The 13134-nt window shown below is 44.5% G+C and overlaps 2 protein-coding genes across 2 annotated transcripts; one reads left to right on the forward strand and one right to left on the reverse strand.

The window, feature by feature from the left end:
- Positions 1-27: 27 nt before the first annotated feature.
- On the forward strand, positions 28-3637 carry LOC8037664 (adenosine 3'-phospho 5'-phosphosulfate transporter 2). The gene is made up of 8 exons (XM_029966044.4): positions 28-356; positions 472-593; positions 691-845; positions 1063-1170; positions 1296-1393; positions 1491-1583; positions 1991-2172; positions 3500-3637. The coding sequence occupies exons 1-8, from the start codon at positions 192-194 to the stop codon at positions 3624-3626; spliced, it is 1050 nt and encodes a 349-aa protein (XP_029821904.2). The 5' UTR covers positions 28-191; the 3' UTR covers positions 3627-3637.
- Positions 3638-3712: 75 nt separating this feature from the next.
- Positions 3713-9190, reverse strand: LOC8037665 (transmembrane protein 14C). Its single transcript, XM_029966048.4, has 4 exons — positions 9011-9190; positions 8069-8170; positions 5192-5279; positions 3713-3904 (listed from the first exon to the last, which is right to left on the reverse strand). The coding sequence occupies exons 1-4, from the start codon at positions 9084-9086 to the stop codon at positions 3832-3834; spliced, it is 339 nt and encodes a 112-aa protein (XP_029821908.1). The 5' UTR covers positions 9087-9190; the 3' UTR covers positions 3713-3831.
- Between the last annotated feature and the right edge of the window lie 3944 nt (positions 9191-13134).

The raw sequence follows: 13134 nt of genomic DNA on the forward strand, positions 1-13134 counted from the left end.
AAAGCGTTGAATACTTGAACGAGTCTCGTCACTCTAGACGCTCCAGACCTACACGGATTAACTTTCTGAATGCGACGTCTGGTCTCGCGGGCGTCTGCTGCTGAGATGCTGACGGTGTGGTCTTTTCTTCACTTCGTGATCCTCTAATTGTACCAGACTACCAGTGCCTGTTGTTTGAACAAGCTTGTAAAATGGAACATGGAAACCCATGTTTCGCAAAAAGGGGCAGCACGTCAGGTGGAAAACGCAGGGTGATTTTATGCTGCTTGGACATCGGAGACCTGCCGTTGTTCTTACAGTTCACGATCTGCACTGTCGGCGTCTTCCTGTTTTTCGTCTCGTACGGTTACATGCAGGTGAGGAGTCATATAGGAAGCTTTTTTTTTGTGTGTGTAACAAGAATTGCTTTCCACACAACGCGCTTGGCCAGGTAAGTACAGTACACTACACTGTTTCGTCGCCCATCCACAGGAGCTGATATTCAGACTGGAAGGTTTCAGACCCTTCGGTTTCTATCTGACTCTCATACAGTTCATCTTGTACTCAGTCTTATCGTCCATAGAGCGATTTCTACGGAGAGACACAACTCGCAGGCAAGTTCCCTTTTCCTAAATCATCCGCGCTTTCCTACTTTTTTCTCTTTTTCACTGTCGCGCGCACACAATCTCCAGTCATGTTCCCTTTTTTCAGAACTCCCCTACGAACACACGCACTGCTTTCTCTACTAACCGTCGGTACTATGGGATTTTCTAACGCATCGTTAGGCTATCTAAACTACCCGACACAAGTGGTGTTTAAGTGCTGCAAACTAATCCCGGTGCTGGTGGGTGGCGTGCTCATTCAAGGTAATATGAAAAAATTAATAAAAATAATTACTTGCTCATAATTTAATTTTAGGAGTTACATATTAGTCTTTCATACCCATGTATGCATGCTTTGATCGCATCCTGTTCATGCTCCAACCCAATTAAAGAGGCGAATGTGTTCGGACCCGTGTCTTGATGATCGCAAGGACAATTAAACTGTTACTATGTTGCTTCCAATATCATGCATTTGTTCCAGGGAAAAAGTATGGCTTACTTGACCTCTTGGCAGCAGTGCTCATGAGTGTTGGCTTGTCTGCTTTCATACTGACGGACACCCAGATATCTCCGACATTTTCTCGGCTGGGTGCGTACAGTATTCCAGAAAGACATTGGAGTTGGGAAATTATAGGGATGCATAGTATAACACAAAGAAATAAATTGTAAGTTCTACCAGTAAAGAGTGCCTCACTGTCCTCACGTTCCTTGCAGGTGTGCTGTACATCACGGGTGCCTTTCTGATGGATGCTTGTATTGGGAATGTGCAAGAGAAAGCCATGAAGGAACACAGTACTTCCAACATTGAAATTGTGAGTGACGCACACAGTTAACTGTCAGTATAAGCTGCAATGAATCTTCCTCGACTGTGCTGGTGGCTTGGGACTGGATCGATGTCTTGCTTCGCAGGTTTTCTTTTCCTACTCAATGGGTGTTGGTCTACTGCTGGTCTTGCTGCTTTGCTCTGGTGAACTGATTGCTGCATTTCAGTTTTGCTCTATGGTATGTATGCCTTAAATATTTCTTGATTTCATAGTGTGTCTGATAATTTACTGTACGCCACTACATTTACACTAGCATAGCTGTACTTACCGTACAGAGCTCTTCCTAGTTGTTCGAGAATTATACAAAAGATATTGGGCCTACAGTCAACAATTTTTAGCACAGTCACCGTTTTAAATACCAGTTTTGCGATAATTTTGGATACACCTGGAAATACATTGATAAAGGTCTCTAGATCACAACTTTCAGCTTATTCCTTGATTTGTTCTTATAATGGTCTTACTATAGTGATAAATAACTTTACAGGAACTTGTCTCAATAAAAAAGAACTACCTATTATTTTTATTAAAGCATCTTTTAATATATCAACATTTGTTTCAACATTGCTTAAACAAAGTTTCTTGCAGCATCCAATGGAGACCTACGGCTATGGCACCGTATTTGCAATTGCTGGCTATTTTGGTGTGCAGTTTGTCCTGACGCTCATTAATATGACCGGTGCTTTTGTCACGGTGACTGTGACAACATTCCGCAAGGCAGTCAGCATCATCCTCTCCTTCATGCTTTTTGCTAAGCCCTTCTCATTTCAGTGAGTAACTCATTTCCCTTTTTTCAAGCCATCTGCCAATCAAGAGCAGTTTTATGACAGGCCATAGTAGCTGCTTCATTTAAAGTTGCTCAATAATAGCCAAGGTCAAAGTTCAATGGGTACAACCCAATCTCTCCCAATAAACATAGCCTGAATATGAACATAAACAGTTTCCATCCACATTGGGGATGCCAACATGAACCTTAATGTGTAACTAGTATATTCAAAAGTAAAAGCTTCATTTTTTTTTTGTTTTTCACATAAATGACAAAGATTACTACTGAGCAAAATACAAGCAAAACATTATAGAAAAGCATACTGGCAAGAAACGAACTAGGAAAAACCATAAAGGTATATAGTTTCGTTGTTACATTTGTTATGCAATTAAACCTTAATACTAGGAAGCTTTCTCAGCTGTTAATCAGATTTTACAACCGGAAACTCAAATGGAATGAAACAAAACTCGCATCTCCCTTTTTTAACTCCCTTCTGAGAAAAATGTATAACTGGGAGACATTCATGGTGAAACATACCAAATTAAATTTTAGTTTTTCTGAGCATCAGTATAGCCTGTCTTATGTGGCATGTAAAGCATTTAGAGGCACATGACAGGTGTGTCCTTGAGGCCTGGAAGCCTGAAACGGAGCACTCACTCAACTATTAGCTGCATCAGCACATATAGTTCCAGCTCTCTGACTGGCTCCTATGGTCAAATATAATTGGTGCAAATTAGAAAGCATTTTTTAGCAATTTCAATTTGCTATTGATAGAGAACTGGAACTAATCATGGCATGAGCTAGTAATATTTTCTATTCCTATTCTAACAAGTTTTCAAAGCGACCAGAGCTGGCCGACTGTCCAAGAATACCAAGGCCACTCAAGTAATTGAGCTTAACACTAAGCCGTTCTGCATGAAACAACCTTTTGAAACTCGCACTGAAACCATAACTGCCATCTCATCATTATCCAGTAGTCGCGTTTCTCCAAAAGAAAATACTTTGCAGCTATAGTCGGCAACAGGTTAAGAACTGAGTGGATGCTTCGCTTTGATAACACTTTGTTGCACGTGCGGCAAAATCTTGGCAGAAGGCAACGAGTGTGCGTTGGAGGTGGAGCTTCTACTGAATTCTTAGCCTGTCATTGACTACAGTAGGAGTTAACAACTAGTAGCAAGTTCTGTATGGCCTAGCTTATTTCTCAGGGGAAAAATGAAAGGACTCTTTTTAGCCTCAGATCAATGTCTTGTGGTTAGATAATCTAGTGCCTTTTGTGCGTGCTCCAATGTAAATGGAAACCACAAGTAAATTTTTCTTATGCGCTGCCTCAGGTATGTGTGGTCTGGCCTGATGGTCCTCCTGGGAATCTACCTCCACACGTATGGGAAGAAAATGTCAGCACAGAAGAATCGACTGCCTTTGGTTAAAAAGGACCTGTCGAAAGTCGGCAGTTTGTAGAGCCCTGGATCTGAATCTTTGCCTCTGCGGCTCTCGAATCTCATCGTTTTGCAAGTGCGAGATCTGATGAAACCAAAACCTTCTGGTCACATGTATAGAAATACTAATTTATTTAAAAAAAAAGTATGTATACACAAATAGATCATAGATGCGAGTTTTCATTTGTTGCTTTGAAAATTCCGGAATGTGCAAAAAAGGGAAGCGATCAGGCCTTGGCAGGAGGCACGGGCGCCGTGGGGCCAAATGCTCTGCACAGTATCCTGCAGCACATGGCGACACTGAAAAACACGAAGCATTTGGGAACATTGAAGTGTCGGGCTTTAGTGTTTCACTTCGGTGCTAGTGGAAAGACGACGCTGGTTATTGTGATCTACCCGACGAAGCAAACAAGTCCCAGAGATGAAACGAAGGAATCGCTTTAGGGTCAAGCATCTTCATTTAAATTTCTTTAAATAAAAGGAGCTAAGGCATCAGTCAGAATCCAAGATGCTTGAGCGTAATAAATTGACTCTTGATTTCCATGCTTTATACTGAGGCAATACTTCTTTCTTTTTTTTGTCTACCAGCTATATTAAATTGTGTTATTTGCCTTGCTTCTAAATGCTTGTCCCTCAAAAAAAAAAAAAAAAAAGTAAAGAAATTTGGACAGCATGGTTGCTTTGTGTAACCTTCAGTACTAAGTACTAACTATACACACTTTGAGAGCTATGCGCTGAGCAACAGAGAGAGGAGGAGACGAGAGCGCACATGGTTGTCAGAACTCTGAGCTCTGGTTGGAACGAGGAGTGGGTAGACCTAAAGCTAGCAGCCTTTGTCTCTACTGCACTTGTCGAATGCATTAGAACGCGGAATGCCGGCGTTTGGTTTTCGCATTTGAACGCATTTCCCAAATACAGTGTAGACAAAGGTAGATTTCATCTCCACTGCACTAGTCGAACGCATTCAAATGCATAAACTAAATGCCAGGCGCCGGCGTTCCACATTCTAGTGCATTCGATGAGTGCAGTAAAGCTTTAGGTCTACCCACTCATCATTCGAACCAGAGCGTGGCGTTCGGACGCAAGAAATTGAGTGGTAAGGCACTGCATAATAGCCCATTGCAGCGAGTGCTCCTGTGGATTGCAACATGGCTCGCCTCGCCAAGTTCAAACATGGAATTGCTGTGCCATTGTGCTCAAGGTAAATACAGAATGTGCAATACTGACACAAACACAACGACGACAATTGCCCCGCGGTGTGCTTGAGGAAGGGAATTCAGCGAGTATGCTGTCGAAGTTAAACTGATATTGTTGCTTGTAGGAGAACCTCAACTCCATTGTGCTTTGAGTCTTTGCCGCAGTCTATCTTAAGGCAAGGCTGAGAAAATAGCAAGGGTGTTTTGAGGCCATAGGTTGCTCCTAATCCTACACCCAAATTCAAATTTTTTTTATCCAAATGGGGGAAGGGAGGCTGAGATAAAAGCAACTCAATTGTTGCTTGACGAGCCCCTATCCTTCAGCAGCGACAACGAAAGCAACCACAAACACAATATTTTAGTCGAAATGGGAGCAACTGAAGGATCTCACCTGAGTACAGCTACCAGCCCTGCTGGCATGATCTTTGACGACGACGCAAACCTGTAGCCCATCAAGCCGGCCAGCATGCCTGCCACAGCTGAAATGCAGAGGTGCATGCATAGGGAGGGACTATGTTAGAAATTGTGGAGTTTTTGCTAGAGCGCACAACTATGGCACAACTGTACCAGCATCGAAAGTGCTTCTCTCGAATCTAAATGCTAATATACCTAAAAAAAGGAAATGGCAAGCTGCTAAATAGACGGAGAAATAACCCAACATTAGCGGGTTCTGATACGGGAAAACAAAATTAATGTGTATGAAAGGAGAAACTTCGACGGACTCCTAAACGTGGCTTTCCTTTTGAGTATAATATAATATTGTTTATTTTACGTGCCCAAAAATAACCACGTGGGTTTTTACATTGGTGCACACAAGATAAAAAGGAGGAACACAACACAAGCATGTCTAATACACTCTAGGGTTTCTTCTACAGTGTGAAGTGCAACTAGGAACTACACAAAAAGGCAGAGAGGGCCAAAAACATATGTTAAAAGATTTGTATTGTATAGTTGTTATGTCGTGTCCCCAATTTACCATGTCAAGAAGAGTTACGTGCTGCTTACATTGCTTGTATCTGCACACTGTTGTTTTATAATGCAGAATGCATTGCAACAGAAGAGAAGCTGGGAATTTGTGTCATGTTGCCATAACATGTCGTCACTGGCTGAATTGAGTTGGCTAGCTTTCTGCTAAATTTAGCGGACAGCTACTATGGGTCACATTAGAGTCACTCTAAACGACCCATACAGTGACTCTAGGTCACATGATGTGACTGGCCATATCACATCACGGTGAAAAGTCGTGGTGTTATGTGACATCACATTGCACTATGGCTTGATACCCAACGTTACTAGATCTAAATACAACATTGCTGACATTGTGACGTCATGTGGGCCGACGTCCTGCTTTCACGCTGTCCAGGTTTGTGTATGTATCCCTAATGCACTCTGCATACGGGATGCTTGGGCGGTAGATCAAAGGAGCAACCCAACTCGTTTCCCGCTACTATAAACAAACGACAGCTGCTATGAAACACCTGCTTGAAGCTCGAATACAGTTTAGTTGCATTTTTCAATGCCTTGGGCTATTCACAACTTAAACTATAAGCTGTCAATCCCCGTTCTTTAGCTTCATGTTTAAAGGAATGCTGAACCAAAATCTGAATTTCACAAATAAGGGCCACAGAAGCGTTGAACGGGACGCTACAAACTCAAAAACATCACTCATACACCGATATCTCACACGGATGGCCATATTTATGGAAAAGAAGGGCGCGATCAAGCACGGAATGTGCTTGACATCACAATTCTCTTTGAACAGCTGAGAATGAGGAAAAGTGGCCTCGCTTCTCTCCTCCTCGCTTCGGTTCACCTGCTTGAGGGGATGAAGTGAAGAGGACAGGGAATGAGAATCGTGACATGTCATGTCTCGTCAACCGTGTTCAATTGCACACTTATTTTCCAGAAACGCGGCCATCCGTTAGAGATATTGCTGTACGAGTGATGTTTCTGGGTTTTGCAGCGTCCCGCCTATCGCTCCAGCCTCGTTTTAAGAGCTCCAAATTTCGGTTCAGCATCCCTTTAAGCCACCGTGTGGCACATCTTTCCACCAAAGTCTTAAATAAGAACTTCTTTGTTTCTATGAATTTTGATTTTCCAGTTGAATGACATTGCTAGAGTCATAAATACAATGTTGCAACCATGCAATGAAGGCCACAGGCACACCTCTTTACTCCCTTGCTTTTGAATATAAGGGATACTGAACCGAAATTTGAATTTCGCAAAATAAGGCTCTAGAAGCGTTGAACGGGACTCTACAAACTCCGAAACTTCACTCGTACATCGATATCTCAAACGAATGGCCGCACTTTTCGAAAAGAAGGGCGCGATCAAGCGAGGCCTCTGACATCACCGTCCTCCGGGAGAATTTGAGAATGAGGGGGAGCGGCCTCGCTTCTCTCCTCCTCGCTTCGGTTCACCAGCTCGACACGGGACGTAGTGAGGAGGAGAGGGAATAAGAATCATGACGTGCCTTGCCTTGTCGGCCTCGTCGGCCGGGTTCAGTCGGGCGCTTCTTTTCTAAAAATATGGCGATCCGTTAGAGATATCGCTGTATGAGTGATGTTTTTGGGTTTTGTATCGTCCCGCCTATCTGTCCAGCTTTGTTTTGTGCGTTCGAAATTTCGGTTCAGTATCCCTTTAACCTGCAGGAGCTTTCATAAGGCTCGAAGCAAGTAGCTCATGTTTGAAAACCTTGGTTATGCACCTTACTATGCAATAATTTGTAACGGACACCAGGTAGAGGTATATTCATTTATCTACAATGTATTTACAGTTTCTGCTGGATACAATGTTTGTATATAAATGTTTTGCAAAATTGCTGCTTCTGACTGTTGAACCGGATAAATTCAAGTTCTGAAATTTTGAAGCAATTACTAGCAGAAATATGGACAAAAAGTAAGGCACAAACGAGCTGGTGTACATTGCACATGGTTGAAAAAAACCCGAGACTGTGGGTAAACGACACAACACTAAAAAGTCTCCAGAGACTTTTTAGTGTTGTGTCGTTTACCCGCAGTCTCGGGGCTTTTTCAACCATGAGAAATATGGTCGGATAGCTCTCCACATGTAACAAGTGAGGAATCCACCCAAAAGTTAGGATAGAGTAATTGGAAGTAAATTAAGGAGTGGCATTTACTTCAGCAGCATGCTGCATTTCACAGTAGGTCCCTGTCAATCTCGTGTATCTAATTCCCCCATTTCCTACATGACTTGGAGCCTTCGATGGGTGCCCAAAGGTAGACATGGGCTAGTTTCTACTACTTGCCAATGGACAGGTAGTAATTCCCGGGATCCTGTGTCGTCTGGTAGGCTCCTATCAGTGCCAGTCCACCGAAAATGAGGCCTGCCGCTAGGGACATGACGCTACCTAAGATAAAAAGGAAAATCAACCACATTTAATGCAGCTATCATAAAGACTATTCTAAATGTTCTGGTGTTTTCAGGTTCTATCTATTCCACCAAAATTCTCATTTTAATACAAAAAGAAAAATGCCTATCAATGAAGGCTACAAAATGAAGGCTGCCTTCATCTTTTTTTTTTTCACATGCATTTTAGTGGAACAAAGTTATCAGCATGTTTTCTAAGTTGTCTCAAAGTGCCACCTGTACAGTGGAGCACTTATTACAGTGAATTAGATTCCATTCCATTTTTTTCGAGCCAACCAAAAGGGAGACAGACTAAAAGCACAATGTCTGGAAAAGGTATTTGCCCCCATACGCTGTTCATAACAGGAGGTACACACTGTACAGGTAAAACATTCAAGAACATGCCAGCTGCATTAGGGCAAAATCCACAAAAGACCACATAGTTGTGAAATGATTGGAAGCGATTACATAAACTCCCCGTTGAATTCAAAGACAGCCTCTTATTTATCTATTATTTCCAACGCCAATCTTGCAACCAATTTTTTTTTTTTCTTTTTTTCGGTTTTTGCTGATATGAGCAGACAGGACAAGTATCACGACGGATCTCCAGATTAGCGATATGCCGCCTTCTATGTAGTACACTAATGTCTAAATTAGTGGCGATGATTTTACTAACTCCTTTGGCAAGCGTTGGGAGTGGCGTTAGCGTTAGCGTAACTGGCTAATCAATCACTGCCCGCCAGAATTTGCAGCGGATGTCGCGTTCGACAAACATCGGAGAGGATGGCGACGATGATGGCGACGCGCGACGAAAATGTACTAGCAGGGGGGGGAAGCTTACCTGCTTTCGCATAGCCTATGATGCCACCCAAAGCCACAGCAAGGGCGTATCCAAAAGCCCAGTAATCCACTTGCATCTTAATCTTAATTTCAGCGCTGCAGAGCGTTAATTTTGATCCGCGCCTCACGCCCACTCTTGCTCACGATAAACCTGAATTTGGATTGGATTGGCATGGCTTTAAGTTTTTAGTAGACCTTTAAGACCCAGGCCGACCCAGGCAACCCAGGTGACCCAGGCGCCACGCGCGTCACGCAAAGCAAACCTAAACAGTCAAATACCTCAATGTCCTCTCCCCTAAAAAATAAATAATAAAATAAAATTTAAAATGCATTATGATAAAACAAAATGTTTCAGGATTAATCGGGGTATTTTTTTAACTCTACCTTTCTTCCTGGCAGTATCATTTCAGACACATTTTTAAATAACATAAAAGCGTGCACGCATGCCTGCGGAAATAATAGCTGACGACGTCACTTTATGGACCACATACAGGGACCTCTCTAGGCAAGCCAAGCAAAGGGCTATGTTCGACAAATGTTTCGGTTCTCTTAAAAAGAAACGGAAGTGACGATATCGCGTCTGATTGGTTAGGGGCTCAAATGACGAAATTTCCCTCTTTTGTCATTTGAGCCACTTTCGTCATTTGAGCCTCTAACCAATCAGATGCGACATCGTCACTTTCGTTTCTTTTTAGGAGAACGCTGTGTCTAGGTACGTCGGACGTATCCGGATCCCAGAGTCTAAAGATACGTCGGACGGATCCGGAACTCGGAGTCTAAAGATACGTCGGACGTATCCGGATCCCAGAGTCTAAAGATACGTCGGACGTATCATAGTCGGCATAACGCGGGTCCCAGTGGTGCACGCGCGACGAAATTTCCGTGAACGTGCTGTCAATGAAACGAGTTTTCCACGAAACGTGTTAAACTCGTTAGGCGAACCGCGCGCTGTAGGGACGTTTCCTCGCCCCTGTATCACTGGGACGCGTGTTAACCCAGGCGTACCACTTGGTGCCCCGAACAACCCGAATGCGAATCGCGGCTACGTCCACTTGTGGATCCGATTACGTCCGACGTATCTTTAGACTCTGGGATCCGGATACATCCGACGTATCTTTAGATTCCGGGTTACGGGTACGTCAGACGCATCTTTAGACCCTGGGATCCGGATACGTCCGACTTATCTTTTAGACTCCGAGTTCCGGATCCGTCCGACGTATCTTTAGACTCTGGGATTCGGAGACTCCGAGTTCCGGATCGGTTCGACGTATCTTTAGACTCTGGGATTCGGATACGTCCGACGTACCTTTAGACATAGCATTAGGCGAAACGAAACATTTGTCAAACATAGGCCCCCCAGCTCAAAGAAGCCCTCTACTTTCTTCTAAACTATTCACAACAAGCCGGGCTGGAAATGTTTTTGGAAAAATCCAGCTACGTTGTGGTAGCAGACAAGGCAAGGCCAAGAAATTCACCCGGGCCCCCTTTCAACTCAAGCTGGGTACTATGCGGAGAGCAAGTCGTCTGCTTTTTGTGCAGGGGTTTTGATGATGTCGGATCGCCAAGCTCTTATTGGCTGACTGAAAAAAAAAAAAATAGTGGGTATGCATCTAGCATTCAGGTCTACCCACTATCCTTTCGATCAAAGCCAATCAGAGTTCAGCGTCGTTTTGACGTCACTGCAACTCCTGCCCAAGAAGCAGACGACTTGCTCTTCGCATAACCATAACTGAGAATACGGATATCAACATACTGGGCCTGTATATTCACCAGCAAGCAACTGGAACCCAATGGCTCCATGTGCCACCACTCTCTATCTCAGGGGTGGCCAAACTGCGGCTTGCAAGCCGCATGCGGCTCTTCGCGTCTTAGAGAGCTGCTCGTGGCTCCCTCCTCTATCTCCCCCCCCCCACACACACAAACTTCCCTGCCTCCCTCTTTGTCACACGAGCACTTCCTTAAAAAGAAAAATGGAACCCGTTTAAAATCAAAAGACAGGTTGCGGTTTGGTAGTCTTGTGTTATACTGCTACCTTACTTACTGTTGGACTGCTTTTGACTCGGATAGATTGAAAATAGTTCGAATTTCGTTTATCTCTTTAGACAAGAGTTTGCACCCCCCCCTTCCCCGTGGCCCTTGGAGGTTTCGTGGTTTCGTTTGCGACTCTTAAGCCGGGTCAGCCTGGCCACCCCTGCTTTATCTCATTCTATGCGGAGCACCGAAAGCTGGTGGTGCTCGTACAGACATATTGCTCGACGATCTGGTGCATGCCATCTTGCAACTGGAAATTATATACCAAGTGCAATTCCATCGGCTCACGGCGGCACAGTGGTCCCAATTGGAAACCATTAATCGTGACGCAATGCACACCATCACCGGCGCCACCTCGCATTACTCAAATTGCGATCCTACAAGAATGTGCTAGGCTAAACACAGTGCTAGGCTAAACACAAGAACGTGCTAGGCTAAACACGAGAACAGGCAAGGGAACTTAAACAGCAGTTTGTATCAGTGGTTGCTACGCTGCATGCACATTTTCAATGTGGCCCCCCGCTGGACATACAATTGGAGACAATACCCCCAAATTCACCCACATTACCACCAACAAACCGACCAAGCTACAACTTTGCGATCAGGGAAGCACACCCTCCCAACACCCGTGTCCCGAAACACAGCACAACGACCACTGTCAAGTTTACATGTATGCAGCGATCCTCCCAGACGGTTGCCAAGTCTCATTCCTCAGATCCACACATACTTGCATTCAGGGCAGGGGCGGATGCAGGAATTTCCTAAAGGGAGGTCAGGTGTTGGTCAGCGTACCAATGTTTAGGAACCCCCTACCCCTCTCCTTCGTTTTACACCCTAAATTTTACACATGCAGAAATCAAGAGGGGGTCAGGACATCCGGACCCTCCCCCTCTAAATCCGCCCCCGATTCAGGGGCATCAGCGATATGCATCTCAGGAAGCTGACTCTCTTGTCATGGAACTAGATGCCATCCAGGGGTGGATTTAGAGGGGGGATCGGGATGTCCTGACCCCCCTCTTGATTTCTGCATGTGTAAAATTTAGGGCGTGAAACGAGGGAGAGGGGGAGGGGGTTCCTAGACATATGGTACGCTGAACAACATCTCACCCCAGGAAATTCCTGCATCCACCTGAGGCCATCCATGACGCTATACAAGCAGTAATGACCAAGCTGCCGACGAACCGCCATCTTCACATTTTCACAGATTCCTTAGCAGCAATTCAAGTGCTCAAAAAGGTTTTTGAAGTGATGAAACTGTGCCAAACGATACACACCCTTCACCGCAATACCTTGACCTGCATTAAGGTTTACTGGGTTCAAGGTCATGCCACGAACAAATACAACCTTGCAGCTAATCAGCAGGCACTTTCCATCTGATCCCGATCCCCCTTCCCTCCCCCTCCTGTCTGAACCCCTTTCCCTTCTCCATGCCCGTAAACACTCTCTCCAGCAGGACACACGCGCTCTTATCCCTCCGTCCGTCTGCTCCCTCCCCCGCCATCTCACCAGGGTGGAGGAAGTTGTGCTTCGGAGGCTGCAGTGGCCCTTACACTGGCTGTAACCTGCACCTGGAACTCTCCACCCGGTACACGAAGGGCAACATGCCCGAAGTGTCCCCTAGACAAGATGGAAGCGGATGTGTGTCATCTTATATGGACTTGTCCTGGCCCACAGACCGAGTGCACTCACCTACTCATAGTTGCAGGCAGAGATGGGCAGTATTTCAAATACAAGTATTTGAAATACGTATTTCAAATACTTTGTGTATTTTGCATTTGTATTTAATTACAAATTGGGCAATGTATTTGACGTGTGTATTTAAATACTAAAACGTCGGTATTTCAAACACGATTGCAATTAAATACAAATTTGAGGGCGAAAATACATCCCTCAAATTTATTGTCACGACTCATTTTGCCCATCCTAAGACGTGCTCAGAGCAGGAAGAAAACTACGTTCTGCACCGAAGGCAGTGTCTCTCAATCAAGCACAAGCGTTTAGTGACTTTGTGATGATGGTGCTAGTCCAGGGCAAGAATAGTGACGAAATGGATGTTCACAGGCAGACGGGCTAAATAAGTGCCTGTGACAACTT

The sequence above is a fragment of the Ixodes scapularis genome, unplaced genomic scaffold (genome assembly GCF_016920785.2).
Source record: "Ixodes scapularis isolate PalLabHiFi unplaced genomic scaffold, ASM1692078v2 PGA_scaffold2__306_contigs__length_199485367, whole genome shotgun sequence".
Classification (NCBI taxonomy): Eukaryota; Metazoa; Arthropoda; class Arachnida; order Ixodida; family Ixodidae; genus Ixodes; species Ixodes scapularis.

What these genes read in the sequence shown, in the direction of transcription:
- LOC8037665 (XM_029966048.4), bottom strand. Translation starts at nt 9,086, where the DNA reads ATGCAAGTGGATTACTGGGCTTTTGGATACGCCCTTGCTGTGGCTTTG. An exon ending in CATAGGCTATGCGAAAGCAG is followed by an intron (nt 8,171 to 9,010) that starts GTAAGCTTCCCC and finishes TTTTTATCTTAG; the next exon opens with GTAGCGTCATGTCCCTAGCG. An exon ending in GGGCTGGTAGCTGTACTCAG is followed by an intron (nt 3,905 to 5,191) that starts GTGAGATCCTTC and finishes CGTGTTTTTCAG; the next exon opens with TGTCGCCATGTGCTGCAGGA.
- LOC8037664 (XM_029966044.4), top strand. Translation starts at nt 192, where the DNA reads ATGGAACATGGAAACCCATGTTTCGCAAAAAGGGGCAGCACGTCAGGT. An exon ending in GTACTTCCAACATTGAAATT is followed by an intron (nt 1,394 to 1,490) that starts GTGAGTGACGCA and finishes CTTGCTTCGCAG; the next exon opens with GTTTTCTTTTCCTACTCAAT. An exon ending in CATTTCAGTTTTGCTCTATG is followed by an intron (nt 1,584 to 1,990) that starts GTATGTATGCCT and finishes AGTTTCTTGCAG; the next exon opens with CATCCAATGGAGACCTACGG.